General features: G+C 38.9%; 1 protein-coding gene across 2 annotated transcripts; it reads left to right on the top strand.

Annotated features, from left to right (window-relative positions):
* The first annotated feature begins 1158 nt into the window (after positions 1 to 1158).
* Positions 1159 to 22405, top strand: stat6 (signal transducer and activator of transcription 6, interleukin-4 induced). Of its 2 annotated transcripts, none has more exons than XM_005914821.3 (22): positions 1159 to 1523; positions 10446 to 10591; positions 10724 to 10868; positions 11187 to 11267; positions 12197 to 12365; positions 14268 to 14368; positions 14606 to 14754; positions 15394 to 15510; positions 15626 to 15793; positions 16648 to 16735; positions 16821 to 16943; positions 17114 to 17206; positions 18262 to 18465; positions 18540 to 18634; positions 18715 to 18848; positions 20330 to 20479; positions 20573 to 20636; positions 20716 to 20760; positions 21365 to 21400; positions 21584 to 21646; positions 22170 to 22256; positions 22356 to 22405. In XM_005914821.3, the coding sequence occupies exons 2-22, from the start codon at positions 10458 to 10460 to the stop codon at positions 22381 to 22383; spliced, it is 2274 nt and encodes a 757-aa protein (XP_005914883.1). In that variant the 5' UTR covers positions 1159 to 1523; positions 10446 to 10457; the 3' UTR covers positions 22384 to 22405. The 2 variants fall into 2 exon arrangements, with proteins under 2 accessions (XP_005914883.1, XP_005914884.1); XM_005914822.3 differs by having other exon boundaries at positions 1160 to 1523; positions 20576 to 20636.
* Positions 22406 to 22776: the final 371 nt, after the last annotated feature.

The raw sequence follows: 22776 nt of genomic DNA, 5'->3' as shown, positions 1-22776 counted from the left end.
GCATAGTGTGTTACCTAAGAATTTATAATTATGCTCTGTTTTTATGTTATATTAGATTAAAAAAATATGGTTTTCTTTCAAAAAACCAAATGTTTTTTTGTTTGTTTTTTTAGATGTGGTGTACTTTTATTTCTGTGATCTGTCATTTATCACTCAAAGAAGTTTTTGTAGTTTGTTAATGTTGCTACTTAATCTGCATTGTTGGATTGAGCAAGTGTGCGTTTAATCTTCGTGTTCTGATTTTATTTTTATTTGCTTTTGTAATAACTGGCCAATAACACTTGCTGAAAATGAAGTTAGAAGGTGTCAAATACCTGATTATATTACATTAACTGTTTATTATTGTTATTATGCCTTTGTGTTTATTCTGCATTTGAATGTTTCCCTGCAAAGTTAAACCAGTTTTAACTACTTAACAGCGCCACTGCCGGCTTTGTTCGCCAGTATTAAAACAGTGAACTGAAGCAAGTAGTTAAGCTGTGACGTTTTATGAGCAAAATCCTTGTTACTTAATTTATCTTTAGCTGTCAAACAAAACAGAGAGGCCGATATCTGCTTACTGAAGTTGCGTTACTTAAGTAAGTTATTTGAAGACATGTTTATTAGCTGCATGTCAACATCATTGTTGAGTCATAGTCACAGAAGATATCTGAATGCGACTGCACCAAGCTCAACAGGAAAACGACAATCTTAACGAGCTCTTATTAACCTGACGGGGTAAATTTCAAGCCACCGAAGGGTGACTTTACCACGAACACGGAGCTCAAAGAAAGTTCAATCCTTCATGTTGACGAATAGTGCGAGTCTGATAAGTTTCCCTCTGCTTTACCGTTGGGAAGTTATCCCTCTTGAAGGCACTGCCATTTGCAGATATGGTATCATGTGTCTCCTTACTGGAAGTCAGACTGCATTATGTTGCAAAATGACTCAACATTACTCCGCCTACGACTCGTTCTCTGGAAGTTCACCATGCCCACTGCACTCACTTACAGTTTCTGTTTCAGCGCAATGATAAATACAGAGGCAGCAGTATACCCCCCTATCGCGGTCTTCCACAGACACAGTGCAAAATTCACGTAGTCCCAGACTAAAAAAAACAGAAGAGAAAAAAAGAGCAGTTTTCCTGTTTGGGAACACTTGGCTGTGAATCATACAGCAGCCCTGGTAGCTGTCCAACTGCAAACACACAGTACACACAGGTCATGTGCGAACTTGAAGGCAGGAAATAAAGCGCGCTCCTCTGTTCGTGCGTAACAGGGAAGTGAGTCTAACCTAGTTTCTACGTTGTTAAAAGTTGCTGCGAACGGCTGGCACCGAAAGTTCCGTTTTCTTCTGTTTTATCGACGCGTATTGCTCAGCTTTCCGAATTCAGCTTCAGCATTACATCGAGACACTGAGTGATGGAAGAAGGGCACGTTCTGTAGGACTGTTCGGTGGACTTGTAAGCCCAGCAGAGGGGGAAGAGGCGACGAGCTGCAGCTATTGTTTTTTTTCAATGTTTTGAGTTCTCTACTTAGCCGAAGGTAAGCGTCAATGTGCCTTGTTTCATTCTGCTGGTGTTATCTCCGCTCACCACGAAACCGTGTCAGTTCCTAGAATCGCGCGTAATGGATGTGAGTGTTTGTCATGTTTTGCTTGTGTAACAACAGGCAGGATGGACGTCCGTTGGCCTTAAACACAGCCTTACGTCGCAGTTTTGTCACGTTTTATTTCTTTGAACACCAAAATAGTGATTATGATTTTTTTAAAATATATTTTTATCTTATAAATAAGTATTTGGTAAATACTTGTCTTTTACGAAACGTGGAAGGGAGTTATGTAATTATCAAGGCAGCATGAATGTTGCCACCTTAGTCCCTCCCTTCATGCCTTGCTGTCCAACTGTTTCATCCTGTACCCTCATTACTCCAAAATGTGTGCCGTTTTTGTGGCACCAACACTTATACTGGATGGAACCAGAAAGAATTATAGGCATCAAGTTCATATCATCTAGTGCAGTAATCTTATGACATCTCACAAATATTATAGTTCTAGTAAAACAACATTTCCATTGCGTGCAAGTGTGCACTTTAAGTCTTTAAAATAACTTTAGAATAACTAAAGATAGTTACTCTGGCAGGGATCCAGTTTTCAGCCTGGCACCGCTGTGAAAACAACACAGCGGTGTAGCTGATGGGTGCTGTGTGAAGACAAGGATATGTCCTGCAAATGTTCAGAGATAAGGCAGCGCTCCTGGCAGGCAGATGGGCACAGTCATGAAAATGATTCACACTATAAACTCGCCATCAGTTAGCAGTCCTAGAAACATGAGAGTCCTCCCCACTACTTCCCACAGTACACGAAAGAAACAAGCGGAAGTCTCTTGGTTTCTCTTTCAAATCAAATAGTTTGATTTGTGTGACTGTTGTGTGTGACTCTACAACCTTTATTTTATTGCACTCACACAAAAAAGTCCAAGCATAAGCTGCAAAGAGGGAGCTGCTTTTGCACATGGAAAAGTGGTTGTTCTCTACATTCTTCTGCATTTTCTTGGCTTTTATGTTTGCGTCTGTCTACGCTGTACACAACATAATCTGTGTTGGCCTTGGAGGAGAAATCTCTCCTTATGTGTGTCAAAAGCGAGGGCCTTGCTCACGCTACATGTTATACTTCAGCTTTGTGCACAATTTTTTCAGTTGCTGGGGAAGTAATTTTTGGTGATCTCACTTAAAGCACAGGAAACTTAAGCCTTACTTATACACAAAAACAACAACAACAAAAACAAACAAACAAAAAACCCAAAACAAAAAAAACAACAACACAAAAGCACTCTGAGACATATAAAACTAATACCGTATGGTAGATAGTAAATAATTGGGTCTACCACCCATTTACACATTTGTCCTGACAAACCCAACCTGCCATCGGCAGCTCCACTCCGATGGCAGGTTGGGTTTGCTTTTTGTGTTGTTGTTTTTTTGTTTTGGGTTTTTTGTTTGTTTTTGTTTTGTTTTTGTGTCACAAACCCCACAAACCCTGACAAACCCAACCTGCCATCGGAGTGGGGCTGCCGATGGCAGGTTGGGTTTGTATAATTTCCCTCAGATTGTCAGGTAAGGCGACCGTGGCTCAGGGGGTTGGGAAGCGCATCTGTAACCAGACGGTCACTGGTTCGATCCCTGTGCTCTCTGTCCTGGTCGTTGTGTCCTTGGGCAAGACACTTCACCTACTGGTGTTGGCCAGAGGCGATATGGCAGCCTCGCTTCTGTCAGTCTGCCCCAGGGCAGCTGTGGCTACAACTGTAGCTGCCTCCACCAGTGTGTGAGAGTGAATGAATAGTGGCATTGTAAAGCGCTTTGGGTGCCTTGAAAAGCGCTATATAAATCCAATCCATCATTAAAGGGCGCCATATATCCAAAAAGATATTGTCATTACCGCTTAGTTTCGCACTCAGTCTTTCCATTTGTAGGACTCTAAAGATTTCTTTATACCACTGAGTTATTGTTGGTGGTTTTTCATTGATCCAATTAAAAACAATACATTTTCTTGCCAAGAACAATAATTTACATAGTAGTTTATATTTGTTTTTATCTGGAAATTTGTTCAGAGTTGGCAGCCCCAATAAATACTGAGCTGGATCTTTTTGTATTCTGCTTTTAAATATACCTTTTAATTCTTTTGTTACACAGAGCCAGAATTTTAAATTTTTGAGCAAGTCCAAAGACAGTGCAAGTAGGACCCCGCCGCAGATTTACATTTAATACATTGTGCAGACCTGCTCGGATCAATTTTATTCAGAAAAATAGGCATTCTATACTGTCTATGTAAAATTTTATATTGTGTTTCTTTAAATCTGTTACTAAGAAATAAAGAATGCACAGATTGTATGCACTCACTCCAGGCATGATCATCACAATGACACTGGAGGTCACCCTCCCAACTCCTAATCAGTTTTCCAATATTAGATATAAGATAAGATAGAACTTTATTAATCCCTCGGGTGGGTTCCTCTGGGAAATTCGGTTTCCAAAAGCACAGCACCGACAGAAGTTACAGTTACAGAATATTATATATACACACACACACACACACACACACACACACACACACACACACACACACACACACACACACATATAAATACAGAGACAATATAAATAAAATATACGAAGGGGATAAATAGAATAAATAGGAATAAAAATAAAAATACAAGTGAATTGCACATTTCAAGTATTGAGGTCTATTGCACCATTGACTATTTACAAAAGTATTGCACAGTGAGGTGAAGAGGCACTACAGCTTAGTTGTTCCCCCCTCCTTTGTCCTCCTGTCTCCCCTCCCTCTCCCCTCCAGAGAGGAGTTAAACAGTCTGATGGCGTGTGGGACAAAGGAGTTTTTAAGTCTGTTGGTTCTTGTCTTGGGGAGAAGCAACCTGTCACTGAACAGACTCTTCTGGTTGTTAATGGCCGTGTGCAGAGGATGCCCAGCATTGTTCATAATGTCCAGCAGTTTTTTAGTGTCCTTTTCTCTGCCACTGTCACACTGTATTATGTTTGTTATGGCCTTGTAGTGTATTATAAAACTGTCTTATAGTACTTTTAGCTGCATTTAAATGTAAAAAGAACTTTTCCATGGGTCCTAGTTGCATTGTATTGTGTAAAGTATCAAAACTTGAAGTAATTAAGTGACGGGCCTGTAAAAATGCAAAAAAATCCATTTGATGTATTCCATATTTCTTTTGGACCTGCTCAAAAGAAATACAATCATTCCCATTAAACAAATCACCAACCACACGTATTCCTGCGCCAAACTATCTCCGAAATACTGCACTTGTCATTCCAGGTGTAAAGTGCTGATAATTTATAAAAGGTGTTAGGTAACTCAGTATAGGATTACTTTCAGTGTATTTGTTCATATCCCGGCATGTTTTTAAAATAAGTATCAATCATTACTTGTTATGTTTTTTTGTATATTTACTCACTAGTTCACTTAAGAGATTAAATGGCGAACATGTCGAGGCTTCAAGGGGATTCTCTGTCTCTTTTAGATATGCGTGGATCCATTTGTGTATGACTCTACTATGGCATGACCAGTTATAAAGCACAATGTTAGGAAATCATCTAGTTTGACTTGCGGAGCAGCTCGAGTTCTGGCAATGCTCTCAACATTGGCCAAACAAAATTTAGACTCGATCTTGATGTTTTATAGGATTTGTTTCTGAATGGTTATAGTTATAACTGTAGATCTGTAGGAATCTTCTGGAAACTGTAATAAAAAATATCACTCAGCAGCAATTTCACTTTTGCTTTTCAAGAATTGAATGTTGATTTGAACTCATCAAGTAATCAACTGATTTTATTCATCAGTTACTCTTACTATTAGTCAGAATTTTTTTGATATGTATGAGTCACCAAAAGTAAAGGTTGAGTGTGTTTTCTGCAGTATTATATTATATTATATTATATTATATTATATTTGCTATTGTTTAAGACAAAAAGTAGCAACACGTTTTTGAAATATGGAGGTACTTTGGATCACTGATGAGTCGCTCTGCTGTTTCAGACTTAAATTGAATTAATCACCAAAACAAATTTTCCAAAGATTTTTAACCTTCTATGAGATGTTTTGTTTTTTTCTACCATTTTACAGAATAATTGAATGGATGATTTAGAATTGAAATGATGAAATAATTAGAAGTAATCTTTATTTACTGTCAGTGGTAGGAGATTGTGTTAGGAAGGGTGTGTATTTAGAAAGTGAAGTTAACGAAAAGGCTTAAAGGAGTCATTCTTCTTCCCATGAGCCAAATTATACGATTTTTTCTAGTCATATAATTCGATTCGAGTTCAAAACAGTCGCATAAGAAAAGCAAATTTCCCCACATTGGTTTCTGAGAATGCCAGTGGAAAATGACCAGTTATGGTTTGACTACCCCGTAAGATTTTATCATATATAATGATATGAACAGAAGGTCTTCAGGTAGGTCTGGGTTTTTCCCTATTTCACCCAGTAATGTTTATTCAGAAAAAATAGATATATTGTATCCCTGGTGAAAAGCTGAATATTTGTTTTTATTACACAATTCAAAGCGTTGAGCTGTGAAAATAAAAGGTTTTTTTTATGGCACTGTTTGTTTATGACAGCGTACCTTGACCTGGTGACACATTTGGCCATCAACACAACAGCAACAAGATGCGAATGAGCTTCTGCAGAAATGCTTTTTCTCTCAGTGTCTGTGTAGCAGTGCGTCTGTCATCCTTCGTATTTTGACTGAATTCACCAGGGCAGTCTGCAGACAGCGTAGTCTCTGAAACACTGCAAGCCTTCACTGGCCAAGGTTTTTGAATAATGCATTAACTGATAATAATAATGAATATGGAAAAGTAATACAAAGTGATAAAGTACAAAACATGTCCTGATGGATTCTTGTTTAAATTGTTACATTTCACAGCAAACGTGCCAGTCAGATAAAAACTACTGTTTTCATTTGCTGATCATGCAGTGCTCCCGTTTAAGGGGGATTTCTCTATGCTGCACATTTTGGGTAACTTTATGAAAATGCAACCAGAAAAGACAATAATACTGTAGCCACGTGATAAAGATTTGCTTGAAAAAGCAAACTCCCATAAAATAATCTGTGTAGAATTGAATAATATGAGCAAGTTTACATGTTAGAAGACAATTTTAAGGGATCTCTTTCTTTAACTTTGTTCCACACTGTAGATCCCCTCGCCTCCCAACTGGGGAAACTCCCATGATATGACACGTCCACTCACATCTAGCCTATATTAGGCATTATCATAGAAATAGGAAGTAAATATTTGGCCTGGCAAACGATTTCAGCCGGACCTGTTGCAGTTTTCTCATTTATGTCAACTTGTGAGGCCAAATAGTGACAGGAGAAACTTAATCATTCTGAGTTACTCTCAGGGGATAAATGCTGGAAAGCTGTTCAGCACACCAGAGGGATGTACGTGCAGCAGGCTCCTGATGTTGAGATAACGCTAGTATAATAATATTGTGTAATCACACAATACAAACATGCACAGTCTTGAAAAAAATAAACCGATTAGTGTTCTTTAATGGAAAAATGTTAAATAAATGACAGAAAATGTAGGCACAGAAAGCAAGGAATTGGCAGGCAGGCACGAGTTTCCACGTCTATCTACAAACTACATAAGGGGCAGGAACTTGCAGAGACCACTAAAAGCCTGAATCGGTAATCTGACAAATATGCTATGATGCTATTCTTTGATTGACTGTGACAGTTGTTTCTTAAACATCGGTGTTGTATTTTGCAACCCTCTGACTTGGCAGTAATTCAGTTATGTTTGTTAAGCAGCTTAAAGAGGAAAAGGCTAAGATAGTGATGGATTATACACTTAAACTCAAACAAGGTCATTATTAGGGTCTAATCTTTAACCCAACCAGTATAGCAAGTATAGCATGGCAAGGTTCTAGATAACTGAGAGAATAAGAACTTTGTTATAAACTGCTGCTTGACAGTGAAAACTGTCGAACAAATCAGCCTTTTGGCTACAACAAAGAGCCACGTTACAAAAGCCCTAACCCAGTATATAAACACAGGGCCAACGCAAGAGGAAAAGACTCAAATAATTCCATTGTCTTTTTCATACTCCTGCATACACCTACATAATTATAGCTCTAGAACCAGGTCAGTCAAAACACAAGAAACAAGAGCAGAAAGCCCTGTATTACAGCCTGTAGGGTTTTTCCCTCTGAGCTGTTTTGGGTTCTGTGTTGCCCAAATCTAATGTTACAGCACAACCAGAGGGACTAGGAACACGAAATCACATGTACATTGAAGTTATTTCTGTTATGCTGTTTCTATTTTATAGTAAAAATTCAAATTAAACATGTACATTGTGTCGGCTTCTTTGTGCATTTATTCATCAACCGATTTGCTACCATCTGACTAGTAATATTCAGTCATATTCATGTAGGACTATGTCAAAGTTATAAAGTCCTTTACTGTTATAAACGTCTCTTCATAGATGGTTTCTTGGTGTCAGCATTAACAGGATCCAACATTACATTTACCATACATTTTCCGACCATGAGTGAAGTGGGGAAATCAAACATCATATCTGTAGTTGCAGTCTTCATAAGCATATAAAGACTGGTCACTAAATGATCGTGTCAGGTTAGATGAGCTGCTCTCTACTAAAACTCTTAACATGATAAGTTTCTTCTGAACATTAAAACTGGCTGCATTGTTGTGTAACGATGCATGGCACCTAATTATGTTGGGATTCTGTGACCTGAGGAGTGGCACTTTTGTGGAATAGACTTTTACTGCTGGATCTTATTTGGTCTGTATCAGATCAACAGCTTTGAATCTCTTGTTGTGTTCCTTTGGCTGTTTATGACTCATCCTTAGTGGTGCGTGTTGTCCTTATAGGGAAGGAGTGGGTTTTATGGGGTTTGTCAGATTTACGGCAATGTTTACGTGGGTGTTGCATATTAACGTAACGTCCACAAGAATGCCGGGACTTGGAAGAATTTAATTCCTGGAACAGGTAACAAGTCAATTCTGTTAGTTTTACGGATAAGCTTTTAGATTACAACCATGTTTAAACTGGGTTTTATTACTGTGTGTTGCTACATTGCTGTGTTTTTGTGTTTACAAAATGTCTGCACACAGACAGACTTCTACATTTGGCTTTGTGATTGTGCCAGTTACTGTTTTTAACATGCTGGCATTTTTAAAGATAACGATCTGAAAAGCTGTTTATATTTGACAAAGCTTTTGATAGCATGGTGAAAAGTGCCACAACACTGAGATGATGCATTTTTTTACATTTTCAGTAAAAGATAAATGTGAGACTGTAACATAATAAAAATTGACGGGTTTTTTTTTATATTAAAGAGGCTCTTGAAGCAGTGCACTTTGTCAAAAGTTTGCTATTCAAAATGCAAAAACATACATGTGAGTATGTAACACTGCAAACGCAATCCAATACACACGTGCACACTCACTAATCTCTGCAGCTGTGGAGTGATAGTTGCTGGATTTGAGGAATTCTGGCTCGCTCGGTGGAAACGCTGTTACGCAATGCTTTGTTTTGTCAGTTAAGATACAAAAGTTTAAAAAAAAGTTGCTCAATGTTACAAAACAGAAATCGTGACTCGGGAATGGCAGTTTTCTTGCTTGTGTCACACCGCCTTAAAAAGCGTATAATTTCTGTTGGAGAGGTCCTACAACAGGTGCCTCATGTTTCCACCAACTTACATTAATAATGAATCAGGAAATCCTTTTCAACTTACATAATTACAGTATTACTGTCAAAAGATATGCAAGGCTTTGTATTACAGTGAAAATCAAACGGCTCATCAACATGCCAGTCGGAAAGTTTAACTTATGGTCAACTGTCTGACTTTCATGTTAGCTTTAGAAAAACAAGCGTGCGGTTAGACTGTAGTTGGTTGATCCCAGCAGGATCATTTAAAAACATTTATATCTCCGCAGCTGTGCAAACTGTTTATGAACAGCGTATGTGCATGTTTTTGCTACTGGCGCAGTTGAGCTCTGATATCTGTTGCAGATATTACAAATTAATTAAAAATAATCAATTTGTTGCTTTGTTATGCTATTCAGTGGATCCTTAGTATGACCAACCAATACTGGCCTATCACAGAGATTCACAGTTACTGTTGTTTTGCTTATGTGCTGTCTGGTATGCAGCGAAGGGCGACTAGTGATAGGTAGGAAATAAAATATGGTGTCAACAGAGCAGCTCAGAGTTTTTTTTCTCATTGTTTAAATGTGCTCAGGCCTGCTTTCAGCACATGTTGCAGAGTCGGCTGAACAGATGGTTGTTAGGGCTAAAGGGGTATCACAGCAATGGCTGGCTTGTTTATAAAAACACGAACAGTGTTACATACTGCATGTGTATGTATGTATAGAGATGAAAATCATATTGGGTGATAAATTTAAAAAACCTAACCTGGGGGGGGGGGTTATGGGGTTTTTTTGGGGGGTTTTTTGGGGTTTTTTTTTTGCTTTTTTTGTGTATATAAAAATTTAATAAAGTTTGAGTCAAAAAAACCAAAACAAAAAAAACCTAACCTTTTCTCCATAAAGAGTGGCGCTGACCTAAAAATTCCAGCTCTTGTCTCTTTGACAAACATTCAGATAATTTTGATCTGTATTCTCTTTCTCCCTCTGGACCCATAAAGCAGTGGTTAACACATTAGCCTAACAAGGAAAAGCTCTCTAGTCTGATCCCAGAGGAGGCACAGCTCCCTTGGTTGTGTCAGGATGGACATCTAGAGTAAAAAATCAAATCAAACACTACAGACTGTAGCGTCTCCTGTTGAATGAAGGAGCACCTCAATGTTGATATGCTGTTAAATCAGAAAGATGCGCTGTTTAGTTCCACTGTGTTTAAAAAAAAAAAGTCATGGGAAAGGTTAGAAACATGTAATTTCTTTTTACTCCCTAGCCCTGCGTGATCATGGCCCAGTGGATCCACATGACCCAGATATTGCAGCATCTGCCTTATGAGACAGTCAGCAGCCTCTATCCACCAAACACCTTCCCGATTGAAGTCAGGCATTACATATCTGAATGGATAGAGAACCAACGATGGTATGATGCACACACATACTGTACATGTACATGCTTGTATAGTTTATATATATACATTATGCATGTTTATTCTTAACAAATATTGCATGTGTTTATTCATAAGGGACTGTGTGTGTGTGTGCGCTCTCACAGGGAGGACTTTTCACAGGAAAAGGTAGAGCAAGAGAGTCAAGCTCAAATTCTGTTGGACCAGGGTATCAGCATGATGCAATCCGTTGCTCAGCAGAATGCCAATGTTGTCGAGAAGATGAAGCTGATGCAGATGAGCAGGCACATGGTAATAAAGCCAAAGAAACTATCAGTTTTTTAAAAAAGAAAGTGACATTTTATTTGAGTTTATGGGCTTTACCATCACCCATAAAATTTCACCTTTGCAGAAATTCCTGTTTAGATTTTTCAACCTTCTGCAGCATTTGTTGCTTGGACTTCAAACTTCTGAAGAATGCAAAAACCTTGGTAGACTTTATGACAACTTTAGAAACTTCCTTAAAGCTGCTACAACATACATGTTAGGAATGCATTGTCTTTGATATCATTTGCATTCATTATTGCATTGCATACTTATAATTAGTGGTATTATTTGCTTATTTTACAGGAACTGTTTCACCAGCAGCCACTGAAGTTTGCACTGATGGTCAGAGACCTCCTCAGGCAGGAGAGGGCTCTGATAAATGGAGTAAGTCCCTTTTATGTTAAGTCTAACTAAAGTTTTTTTCCAAAGGCAAACGTATTTATCCCTCAAGTTTTTCCACGTCCTCACCTCAATTCTGCCTATTTTGGCGATCTCTCGTTTTCGTCCTTATGTTGATACTGTGATTATTATTCCTTATTATTCAGACGTGTTGTTATATTTCCAGGGTGGTTACATTTTAGGGTTTCATAGGGGTTTTTGATTACAACGTACCCACTGCATAGATTTCCTGCTGAAACGTAAATCCCCAGTAGTAGCAACAGTTCAAATCCTTGATATTAAAGCATCTTTGAGTCTGTCAATAGGAACAGTGTTATTGCAGGTGTTGCAAGTTGGTGAGGTGGAAATGGGGGGAGGAAGCAGAGAGCACAGATTTAAGTGGAGGCTGATTGGCTCTGATTGAACTAGAGTAACTATTTCATTATTGAGATTGACAGTGTGGGAAAGTGGTAGTGAGAGCGAGCGGTTTTAAGAACAGAAAAACAGCCTAACACCCACGAAAGCAGATAGGTGTCTGATTACAGATCTTCCTTAATGAACTTCATATCTGTTAGGTAGAGGAATTATCTACCAGAAGAGGCGTTGGTTTTATGCAATGAGTGGCAATAAAATTTGTGTAGTTATTTAAAAAACAACATTATTTTCTTTATATAAAAGAAAATGAGTCATGAGTCATAATTCATGCCCACAAGACATCATTGTTTCAAGTTTACTTCTACCCTTATAAAAATACACTGGTGATAGCTGGCAGTCACAAGCCACGAGGTTATATCTCAGGGGGAACCAGGTGAAGCTGATGTGTTTACCAGATACAGTTTATGTTTAATTGTGTAAACTATTGTGTAAAAAACCCCCACAAAAGCAAAAAAGCTGTGGTGCTTTGCAAGTCCATTTAATGTTTTTTCTGTTTATAGACCTCCCCTGCACAGTACCCAGCGTACCCGACGAACGATATGTCCAAGCAGGACGTGGACCAACTGGTCCTGAAGGTGCTCGAAGTCCAGGAGATCCGAAAAAAGATGCACCAGATACAAGAGGAGCTTAACTGGGAGAGGCAAAACTTTGAGAGTGCACACTCACAGGGTAAACGCATGTTTTCCTTTAGCAGTACATGAATGATTAAATACCGTAAGCAGTCAGAGCGCAGTAATAACTGCCAAAAGACTTCAACGGCAAAAATACAGCTTACATCAACAGAGTTCCTGTTTTTCAAGGTTAAATCATAATCTCTTTTTATTGTCTGCTTCCTTTGCTTCTGAGTCTGTTCAGCTATTTTAATTCCACTTGTTAATTTTTTTGGAGGATTTGTTTTTAAATGCTTGAAAAAGAAAGAGTTTTCATAAAAACTTTATTTAGAAGATCATTCTCTGGCGGCGACATGAATTAAAAAAATCCAGGTGCTGCGAATGGAGCTCTAGCTGGTCTGCTCAGTAGGAAGTGGCAGATGTTATCATTTTTCAAAGCAGAATAAGTAGAGATGGCACAGTTACGTGGATGTTGGCGTTTTTTTGTTTTTTTTAGATACCTTAACCCCATTGTCTGGGGATGTTGATATTTATTTTTATCTTTATCTGATTTGATGTGTCAAACCGTCTTTGAGGTCAAGCTTTGTCTAATTATATACAAGACTTAATGTAGTAAGATCAAATGTGAAGCACTCACTCACTTTTTGAAGACCCAATAAAACTGAATGATCAATAGAGGAGGTGCTGCCCACTACCAAAGGATTTCTACGTGGTGCTTTTTGTTTAATGTTGGTCATTAAACAGTACTTGCATGATGCTCTCAAAGAAGTATGGTTAGATATCATTTTTTATATGCATTTAATTGTTCAAGCAGTGAAGCTGTTGGAACCACAAGGTTGTTTTGTTTGTAGGGCTGCAGCTACTGATTAATCAGAATCAGAATACTAATCCCTAAGGAAATGATCTGTTTTATATTTCTGATAAGAAAGCTATTAAAACAGCTGAACAGTCTAAAGTACGAAGTAAAGGACAAAGAAAAAAGTAAGAAAAAGTTGGAGCAAATGAAACAGGCTGCATGCTATTTTAGTAATAGTTACTTTGGTAATAGAGTAATCTATCAATTATTCATTTTATTAATCAAGTAACTGGATAAAAATACTTTTGTCTTAATAATGACTGATAATAAACATTCAAAAGAGAAAAAACACGAGTTTTTCAGAATGAATGAACACATATGCAGTTAAACCCTTTGATTCATGTGCCATATTGAAATTACACTTTTTAAAGAAAGCATTATGCAAACGTTTTTTTCAAACGCGTACATCCAAACTTGAATAAATACTGATCATTTATTCATTCATTGCAGCAAGAAGGTCGTAGGTTAAAATCCAGTGGCTGGCCGTGCCCTTTATGTGAACAGTTTGCGTATTCTCTCTGGGAACTCCTCCCACAGTCCAAAGACATACATGGATTAAGTCAGTTTGCAAATCTAGTCTTTCTGTGGGAACCCTAACTTTCACTGGAATCTGAAAACTCCTCACTGCAACCTTGCACGCCATTCAAGTTGTTGCGGACTCTGTCGAGTCAGTGTGTTGTCACATTTCTTGGCAGATGCAGGTCAGATTGGGTGGAATGCTGTGGAGTGGGGTTACAATGTGGCTTTTTCACTTAGGCATAATTCAGACATTAGACATTAGGTGCGCCCCACTTTTTGCCCTGTGATAGTTACGATAGGCTCCAACCCTCTGTGACCCTGAATTGCATAAGTGGAAGAGGATGAATGGATGGATGAATGTTCCCTTTTTTTTTAGGTCTCCAACATAAAAGTCAGTCTGTCAAAAGAAGCTCACCTTTAGGTTGTGCAATCTTTTCTTTGCCAGAAAGCTTGTTTCTGAGGGGAAAAAAACGTTTTCTACGTACAGCACAGGAATTCCATTTTATTATTTAACTTAAAGCAAAGCAGCATTTCCCAACAATGCAGGAAAGACTCGACATGTCATGTTGCTTCTTGTTTTAACAGGGTCGTTCCAGCAGAATGGACTTGATTCTGCAAATGCAGAAATCAAGAAACTTCAGACTCACATCCAACAGCTGGAGTACAATATACAAGCAATGGCCACGGTGAGCCAAGGGCTTATGTTACCATCATCAACATTACTGGCATCCTCGAGAGAAGTTAAACTAAATGTCTTTAGAAATTTTCAGATTATTAACACCAAAGAACAAGACGAGGTCTTCATCCCGTTTAATTAAACCTGTTTGATTTTGTTGGTAGTTAATAGATAAACAGTTATTACTTGATTACTTGTTTTCAGTTAATAATCAAATTGCAATGTGTTTGGATTCTGGCTTTTGTAGAAACGTTCACAGCTGCTGAAGGAGTCTATGGAGCTGCTGGGCATCTGCCAGAAACGATTTCTTAACAGGCTGACCGAGTGGAGTTGGGAGCAGCGCAAAGCAGCCATAGGATTTCCTTTTGATGACAACCTCAGCCCCCTGCAGACCTGGTGAGCTGCACACCACTCCACTGTTTGTACTCACAGCCTTTGTGGTATTGGTTTATGCCGTCCTGGTTAAAACCCACAATTCAGTGTCTTTGACACACTTGTTTTTATGTTCCAAGTTTAACACTAGAAAGAGGGCACCTTTATGCACACAATCCAGTAACATACCGCACTCTCGTTTAAGAGATGGATTTTTGAAGTCTGCATATTTTCAGTGATTTTCGGATTTATTTGAAAACTTTATTGATCAGTATCCAGATGTAGCAAAGTCGGCCTGGCAGTTGGTTTGATCTGTTGTTTCAGTCTTCATTTTGCTCAAATATGAATTATTAGAACTTTTAGATGGATTGCAGTTGGATGAATTTGGTGATCTCCAATCTACCATTAGAGTCAAGTCCTTTTTTATATCCCTCCTCAGGATCAACTGTAATCACTTTCTTGAATACTTTTTACCACCACTCACTGGACACTCCAATGACTCCATCAGAATTTCAGCTTATTTAACACAGACAAAAAATCTCTGATGGCGAATGACTGTATGAATTATAAATGTATAAATTGGTCAGTTATTAAACAAATATTTTGCATTTTTTACCAGCTTGGATGTTTGTTTTTGCTTTCTTTCTATACTTTCTCTGTTAGGGCTGAGCAGCTTCTTGGGATGAATGGAAACCTGAGACAAGAGCTGATGCTGACTGGGGAACTGACCCCGGAGCTCCAGGAAGGGCTGTCACAACTTGTGCAGGTTTTGATTGAAAGGTAGCACAGTCCCATTGTTTCCTTTCTTGTCTCACAAACAGCAGTGTAAAGGAATCACTTTATTACCTTTTTTTTAAAAGAAGAAGACAGTTTTCTAACTCTGTAACCCTTTCAGCTCTCTTATAGTGGACAAGCAGCCCCCACAGGTGATAAAGACACAGTCAAAGTTCTCCACAACTGTGCGATATCTGCTGGGAGAGAAGGTAGCTCCTGGGAAGCCTGTGTTGGTGAAGGCGCAGATCATTAATGAAATACAGGCCAGGAACCTGGCAAATGTACATGGGTGAGTCGTGTGTTTCTGGGCTGGAATCTGAAATCCCCTCACACTTTGACAGAATATCCTCGCTGTGGCAAATTGTGAGGGAAGAAATAAAAACTGTGACCAAGCTCCATCGCTGGGTCTCTCCTCTGCTCTCTGTCATGGATGCATAAGAGGCGTAGGTCTGCGTGTCTGCTTCCCCAAAGGTGCCACACAGAGCAAATAGGCCTCAAAGAACCTGCAGAAAATTGTGCAGAGCAAACAGAGCATGGGACAAGATCTAACATGTACTTGATGTTGCAATCTTCCCCACATCGGAAGTGTGGAAACTATGGGCATGTTTTCTTATTCTTTATAGCACAATTGGCAGGAAACATTCACACCTAACTTTCAAAGCTCTTCTAAAGCTCCTGTTATTTGCTGTGTTGTTATTAAAGTTTAAATGTTATGTTCACAGTTAAATTAAAATCACCAAAATTCTTAAAATAATTATTTCCCACATTATTTTAACACAATAATGTGGATACATAACAGAAATCAGCTGCAACCATTTATTATTTACTTGAAAGGCAAAAGTGTGAGAAAGCCTAACTATACAATTGTAGCGTTTATCTACAGTAACATTAACAACAGAGTCAGCTGTTTGGTTAGATTTATTAGTTAACACTGAACACCTCATATTGTCAACAAGCATTTCTGCTGTGTAAATTTGATCTGAGGCTGTGCAGGATGTTTGTTTTTTTAGCATCTTGTAGATTAGCACATAATTAAATCAAATTAACTACAGAGGTTAAAACTTTAAGTGGTTAATATCAAGGTACTGACTGTCCAGTATTTGTATGAGGAAATAACTGACAATAAAATGATGTTACCTGCAGTGATAATGTTGGTGAACTCATCAACAATTCGGCCGTCCTAGAACACAACGCAGCCACCAAGAGCACATGCTCCAACTTCAGAAACATGGTATGTGCGGGTCTACATTTACAGCTCATATTTGATTGATGTTCAGCATCGTTGGGAAATGCAAACTTTGTTTTTGATTTAACAGTCCATCAAGAAAATCAAGAGAGCAGACAGAAAAGGATCAGAGTCTGTGACAGAGGAGAAATTTGCCCTCCTGTTCTCCTCAGAGATCAACATCACAGGCTGTGAGACTCCGTACAGGATACAGGTCTGACCCTATCCGGCATTCTGACTGTTGTTTAACTGTTCACATTACACAGTTGACTTGAGTTATTTTGCTAACTTATGATCTGTTTTGTTGAATGCATGCTGAGCACACATACGGTGTAGTTACGGTGACTTTAAAGGGGTCGGGTAACGTAACATGTCTGATTACAGGTGATCTCTCAGCCAGTGGTTGTTATTGTTCACGGGAGTCAAGACAACAATGCTGTGGCCACCATCATATGGGACTGTGCATTTTCTGAGCGAGTAAGTGTGAAGTTCTTCTTTTGATTTTTCCTTTTGACATTCAGTATTGCAGCTTGTCTTTTCTGCTGTTACAAGTGTTTGAAAGCTACAACATACAATATGTGCTTCATACTCTCGACTTCACCCCTGAACTGGAATTCAGCAGGGACTGGCGAGGCATTATATCAACTTCCCCTTGCGGTGGAAGAAACACAGAGGCAGCTGTTAGGAGGTGACTGTTGCTTATAAAATGCACAAATGGAGAAGCAGCAGTTAACAGCATATCCTTTATGCCTTCGATGCTTGTTGCCTCCTGGGAACACGAGGCGGGTCTGGGCCCGCGCTGGAGAGTCGGCGCAGTGGCAGGATGGCTGCTGTGTTGCCTGGGATTACTCCTCATCCCCTACCCAACCCTGTTGCTGGTCACGTGCTCTATGATGTTGTATTGTGGACATTTCTGTGCTTTCTGTGCAGAGGAGTTTTTTTGTTTCCTGTTCTCATGCTGCCTCCTACAGCCCAGCATGAGTAGAGGTCTCTTTTTTTCCTCTTGTACTTTCCCATTGTAGTGTATATTTCAGTGTTTTTTCCTGTAATGCAACCGTTCTCTGACTTGTATCCCCATGTGATGTCTGTGTTGTGTGTGTAAGGTCAGGGGCGGGGTTCATTCCACTGCAGGGCAACCTGCCACTGCATGTGGCAAATAAAAATTGAACTTGAACTTTAAATAAGAGGTGTGGCAGCAGTCATGTGGAAAAAATATGAGTGCAGTGACACACTTGACCCAATGTCCTGAACTTGGCAAGAGTTGAGTGTCCCTAGAGCCTGTGTGTGGGAAAGTGGAAATTTCATAAAAATAGAACATAAATAAATAGCAGACATTTATCATGAGGGAATAAACGCAGTTCACCAAAATTCTAAAGTCTGCATTTAACATCCATAATAGTGCGTTTATATATTTTCCTTTTTCTCTTTCCATTTTAAAATTGGTTTTACTCGTCCCCTCACAAATTAAAAAATAAATAAATATATGTGTATCAGTGTTTTCGCTTTATCAGCCTTTATGTCACTGCCATCAGGACAGAGTACCCTTTGTGGTGCCGGACCGCGTGCCGTGGAGGATGATGTACAACACTCTCAACAGCAAATTTACATCTGAGGTTGGGACGCAGCACAACCTGGACCAGTACAACCAACACTTCTTGGCACAGAAGGTCTTTGATAAGCCCGACTTTAATGAGGATTTCAGCAACATGATGGTTTCCTGGGCCCAGTTTAATAAGGTACGCATGTGTTTCTATTCGCTGGCACAGGTCACTTTGACCTACAAATCTTACGGTGCCTTTCAACATTACAGGAGGTTCTCCCAGGTCGACCGTTTACCTTCTGGCAGTGGTTTGAGGGAGTAATGGAGCTGACCAAGAAACACCTGAAGACCTACTGGAGCGAAGGGTAGGAAGATTCTGCTGCTGTTTCACCAGTGAATGTCAATAGCCTGTGATAAAAAAGCTTACAGTGTTTTGCTCCAACAGGCTGATATTTGGTTTTATTGGGAAGCAGCATCTCCACCTGATTCTCAAAGACAGGCCCAATGGAACATTCCTGCTTCGATTTAGTGACTCGGAAATTGGAGGCATCACCATCGCTTATGTGTCTGCTACTGAAAGTAAGTGTTGACAGACCACCGGTTAATGTTCAATGTTATCTCAGCACCTAAAGCAATGTTAATCTCTTTGACTAATAATTTCCATCATAGTTTTCGTCAACAACTTGTTTTTTTTTTCCTAACAAAAATAAGACGATAACTAAATAAAAACTAATGCACGACGACAAAAACTATGATGACACTTTTGTCGATGAATAAAAACATGATGAAAATGTTCCTGAGTCATGGGATCCAATCAGAACTAATTAAGTTGTGTACATAGGCGGGACAAGTTTGGAAGTGATTGAATCGTTAAATCCTTGTGGAGTCAGGTTAGATGCACACGTCTGATCTGCTGCCAAGAAACAGGTGCTCCCTGTTTCTCACGAAAATGTATCAAAATGTTATAAGAGAATAGCAGACATGTGACCACATTTCACATTTAATGTCAGAGAAAATAAGACACTTTGTGGAGCGACTCACAGAAATCAGAGTTAGTCTAGGAGAACCAGACTGAAAACAATTTAGATGTTTAAATTATGACTAAAACGAAACGACATTTTAGTCAAAAGATTATGAATAAAACGAAAGCAAAATCTGCTGTCAAAATGAACACTGACCTAAAGGATAAAGGCCACTCTTCCGAGGATGCCAGTTTTCAAAGTTTGGACAGAGAAGACAGATGGTTTGAAAGAGGAGTGAAACAGGGGCATCTGTGTTCTCTGTGAACAACCATCAAACAGAGCAGGTGGCTTAAGACACCAACTCTCTGCCACCTACTATGCAGTCTCAAGCTTCACTGATATGTTGCTTTCAGGTGACCTCAATAGTTCACGTGATAGCATAATGCAAGTTCTCACACTGGTTTCACCTGCTCTTCTATGTTGAGCCTGTCTGCCTCTCATGTCAAAGCAAGAGGTGGTCCACTAGTTTTCCTGATTCCCTTTCATACTGAAGGGGGTTCCTCCCAAAGTGCAAGTGCAAGAAGAACATCTTGCATTCAGGTGACCTCAAAAGGTTACATGATAGGGTGAGGCATTATCTCACAGGGGTTTCACCCAAAATCTCTGTCAGTAATGACCCATGCTTTTACCTTGTGATGGGATTAAAAGTGGGTCAGTAACCTTCTTAAGAGGTAACCCCAACTAGGGTTGAAATACCTGAGATTCTCCACCTTTTGGTTGTAGAACCGACCAAGCCTCTTGGATAAGAGGTGAAACGTATTCAAGAAACTTAAAGAAGTCAGTCACTTTCTTTCCAAGCTCCTTATGTGCACCTGCTAAAAATCTTTGAGAAGCTTGAATCTCAGTGACCTTGACCTCAAGAAAATCACCTACAGTTTTCAAATTTGTACCAAAGGTGCATCTACTAGGAGGCTGAGGGGTAGCACTGTTGGCAGCCAGTACTTTTGAGTAAAATATTTGCATTTTACACTGCATTTCGACTCGTTTTGCAATTGGCGGTTATAAACATGAAGTGACAGATCAAACTTTTTTTTCCAGATGGGGGACAAAAAATCCAAAACATCCAGCCTTTCACCAAGAGAGATCTTGAGATCCGTGGCCTCGGGGACCGCATCCGCGACATTGACCACATAACGTATCTGTATCCTGAATTTCCTAAACATGACGTTTTCAGAAAATTCTACACAGGTAATGGTTGTCCTGTACAAAGACCATCATATGTTCTCAGTTTAGGAAAAGAAAATGAAAGTAAAAAACTAACCTCTTTTTTGTGGTTTGAAGCAGAGCCTACGTTGTCCACCAACGAGGGTTACATCCCTGTGTCTCTCCAACTTAAAGTCGGCATGTAAGGATCTATTCATAACAAAATAATACATATAGGGAACATGTCATGTGTATGTGTGTGTATCTTTTTATGTGTGCAGGGATGCCCAACGCCCAACTTCCAGTACACCATCTTCCTTCAACATGTGAGTGTCACTTGTACAGTCTTTGGTACAGTATTTCCATACCACCAGCTGAACCCATCATTCACCTCTGCTATTTAAGGAAGAGTCATTTAGCACAGGCAGCAATTCAATGCTACCCAATTATAGTCACAATTATATTTACAATGAAATCTATGAGGTCACCTGTCATGAAAATAGGAAAACACAAACATTTTAGCGTTTAAAGCTAAAAGTTATTGAAGTTTTAGATAGATAGATATGTTTTTTTTATAAAACAGTGCATTTGAAGGTTCATCGATAACAACAATAATTATATTTTAACATTAATGGTAATGAACAATACTGTTAATTTAAGGTAGGTGTGGCATAAATATCACATTAGGTGGTGTAATTAAACATCCTGATTTATGCTTAATGCCATAATGCACTGAAGCTTCAAATCTAGAAAATATACTTCAGTTATGACAGATCATGTTTCATTTCATGTCTCATTTTGTTTTTGTTGTTAATAGTTAGAAAAGATAATGTTGCAGTAGCTGTGCTGTTGGACTGTTTGCCTTTTTTGTTTCGCTATCTTGGACTTTGGTTACACTTCATATTATGTGCTTTTATTTTGTATGTCCAGGGATACCATGCCCTCGCCTCACTCTAGCTTCAATGTGTAAGTGTTGCTTTTATGTATTTCTCTTTTATACTCAACATCCGCACCAATTACTTAATTTAAATCTTTCAGTGTTTTTCTTTTAAATAACTGATTGACCCACTGTTTTTTTTTTTCTACTGATCTGGACTTTCCTTTTGCTTCACATTGTGTTCTTACCTTTCATTTTACATACATTTGCAGGGAGCCTATAGCCCCAGCACCTATAGTACAAGGGCCTGAGACCTCACAGAGTAGCTTCTCTATGTAAGTATCAAGCCTACACATTTTTTTAATCTCATTTAGAGCAATCTGTTCATATTAACCAGTGATAATGTGATAACTCTATATATTTCACTTCTGTACCACGTACTCCCTGTTTCAACATAAATATCTATAAATTATCAGAAATTATCAGATATTCAGATTCTGGGCACAACAAATATTGAAATGTGAACAACTTTGTTTGAATATTCTTTATTGCGTCTTGAAAACAGCATATCTACAGGTAACTCGCTGTTGTGTACCACATTTACGATGCTACTTGACAGTCTGTGTAATGTAAATAAAATGTTTTCACATTTTATTTACATTAAACGGTGCCACGGAAATAAACATCTATACATGTGCGTGTATTCCTGCTTCACATCGCGGTTCATCTTTCATGGACTCACTACATCACGCATTTATCTGTGAATCTATATCGTGGATTTCTGCGGTCTATACGTATTTTTAATTTTTTTAAAATTTTATTATTTTTGTGGTTTTTAACTATTGCTACTTCTTTCAGGCAACAGTTCCAGTCACCGTTCAACTCATCAGAGTTCTCTGATGAAATAATAGATGGTGCAACAACAGATCCTGGCCTGGAGCCCATGTACGTTTTTTTTTTTGGGTTAATTTCTGTAAGACATCCATTGCAATGGTGACTGATTATTAGACAGTAACATCTTACGCTTGCGCTCTCTTTTTCTAGGCTACCAGATTTGACCTTTTTCGATTAATCTAGAGTCTTCCTGTGGGCTGAGCAAAGAAGAAGCCGGCTAGAGATTGAAGCCAGACTTGTCATGTAACAAACGTGCCACCATTTGAGCAGATTCTCTTCCTTGACTCTCAACATCTAAAGTTTGGACTACGACCAGTGAAGATTTTGAGACAAACTTGATTTGTCTGGGACTCAACATGTTAAGAAAGAGGAGAAAATCAGTTTAAATCCAAAGTAAAACTGAGAACAAACCAGAACAAAAATGCTTTTTTTGCAGCCATCTGTGCCTTTGTGTGCATGTCAACAAGAACTTGCCTAGTGGCAGGTCTGTTAATGTCTTTTCTTTTTGCTTTTCTTTTCTCTTCTGTTGTGTGTGTGTGTGTGTGTGTGTGTGTGTGTGTGTGTGTGTGTG

The sequence above is a fragment of the Haplochromis burtoni genome, unplaced genomic scaffold (genome assembly GCF_018398535.1).
Source record: "Haplochromis burtoni strain Fernald_Lab_line unplaced genomic scaffold, NCSU_Asbu1 Contig_9, whole genome shotgun sequence".
NCBI classification, from domain to species: domain Eukaryota; kingdom Metazoa; phylum Chordata; class Actinopteri; order Cichliformes; family Cichlidae; genus Haplochromis; species Haplochromis burtoni.
The sequence above is the reverse complement of the archived record's forward strand: the minus strand, read 5'-3'. Positions and strand labels throughout refer to the sequence as shown.

Bases quoted from the DNA above. Each gene is read 5' to 3' on its own strand.
- stat6 (XM_005914821.3), top strand. From the start codon at position 10,458: ATGGCCCAGTGGATCCACATGACCCAGATATTGCAGCATCTGCCTTAT. The intron at 20,480-20,572 runs GTAATGGTTGTC...TGTGGTTTGAAG, and splicing joins TTTCAGAAAATTCTACACAG to CAGAGCCTACGTTGTCCACC. The intron at 21,647-22,169 runs GTAAGTATCAAG...TACTTCTTTCAG, and splicing joins TCACAGAGTAGCTTCTCTAT to GCAACAGTTCCAGTCACCGT.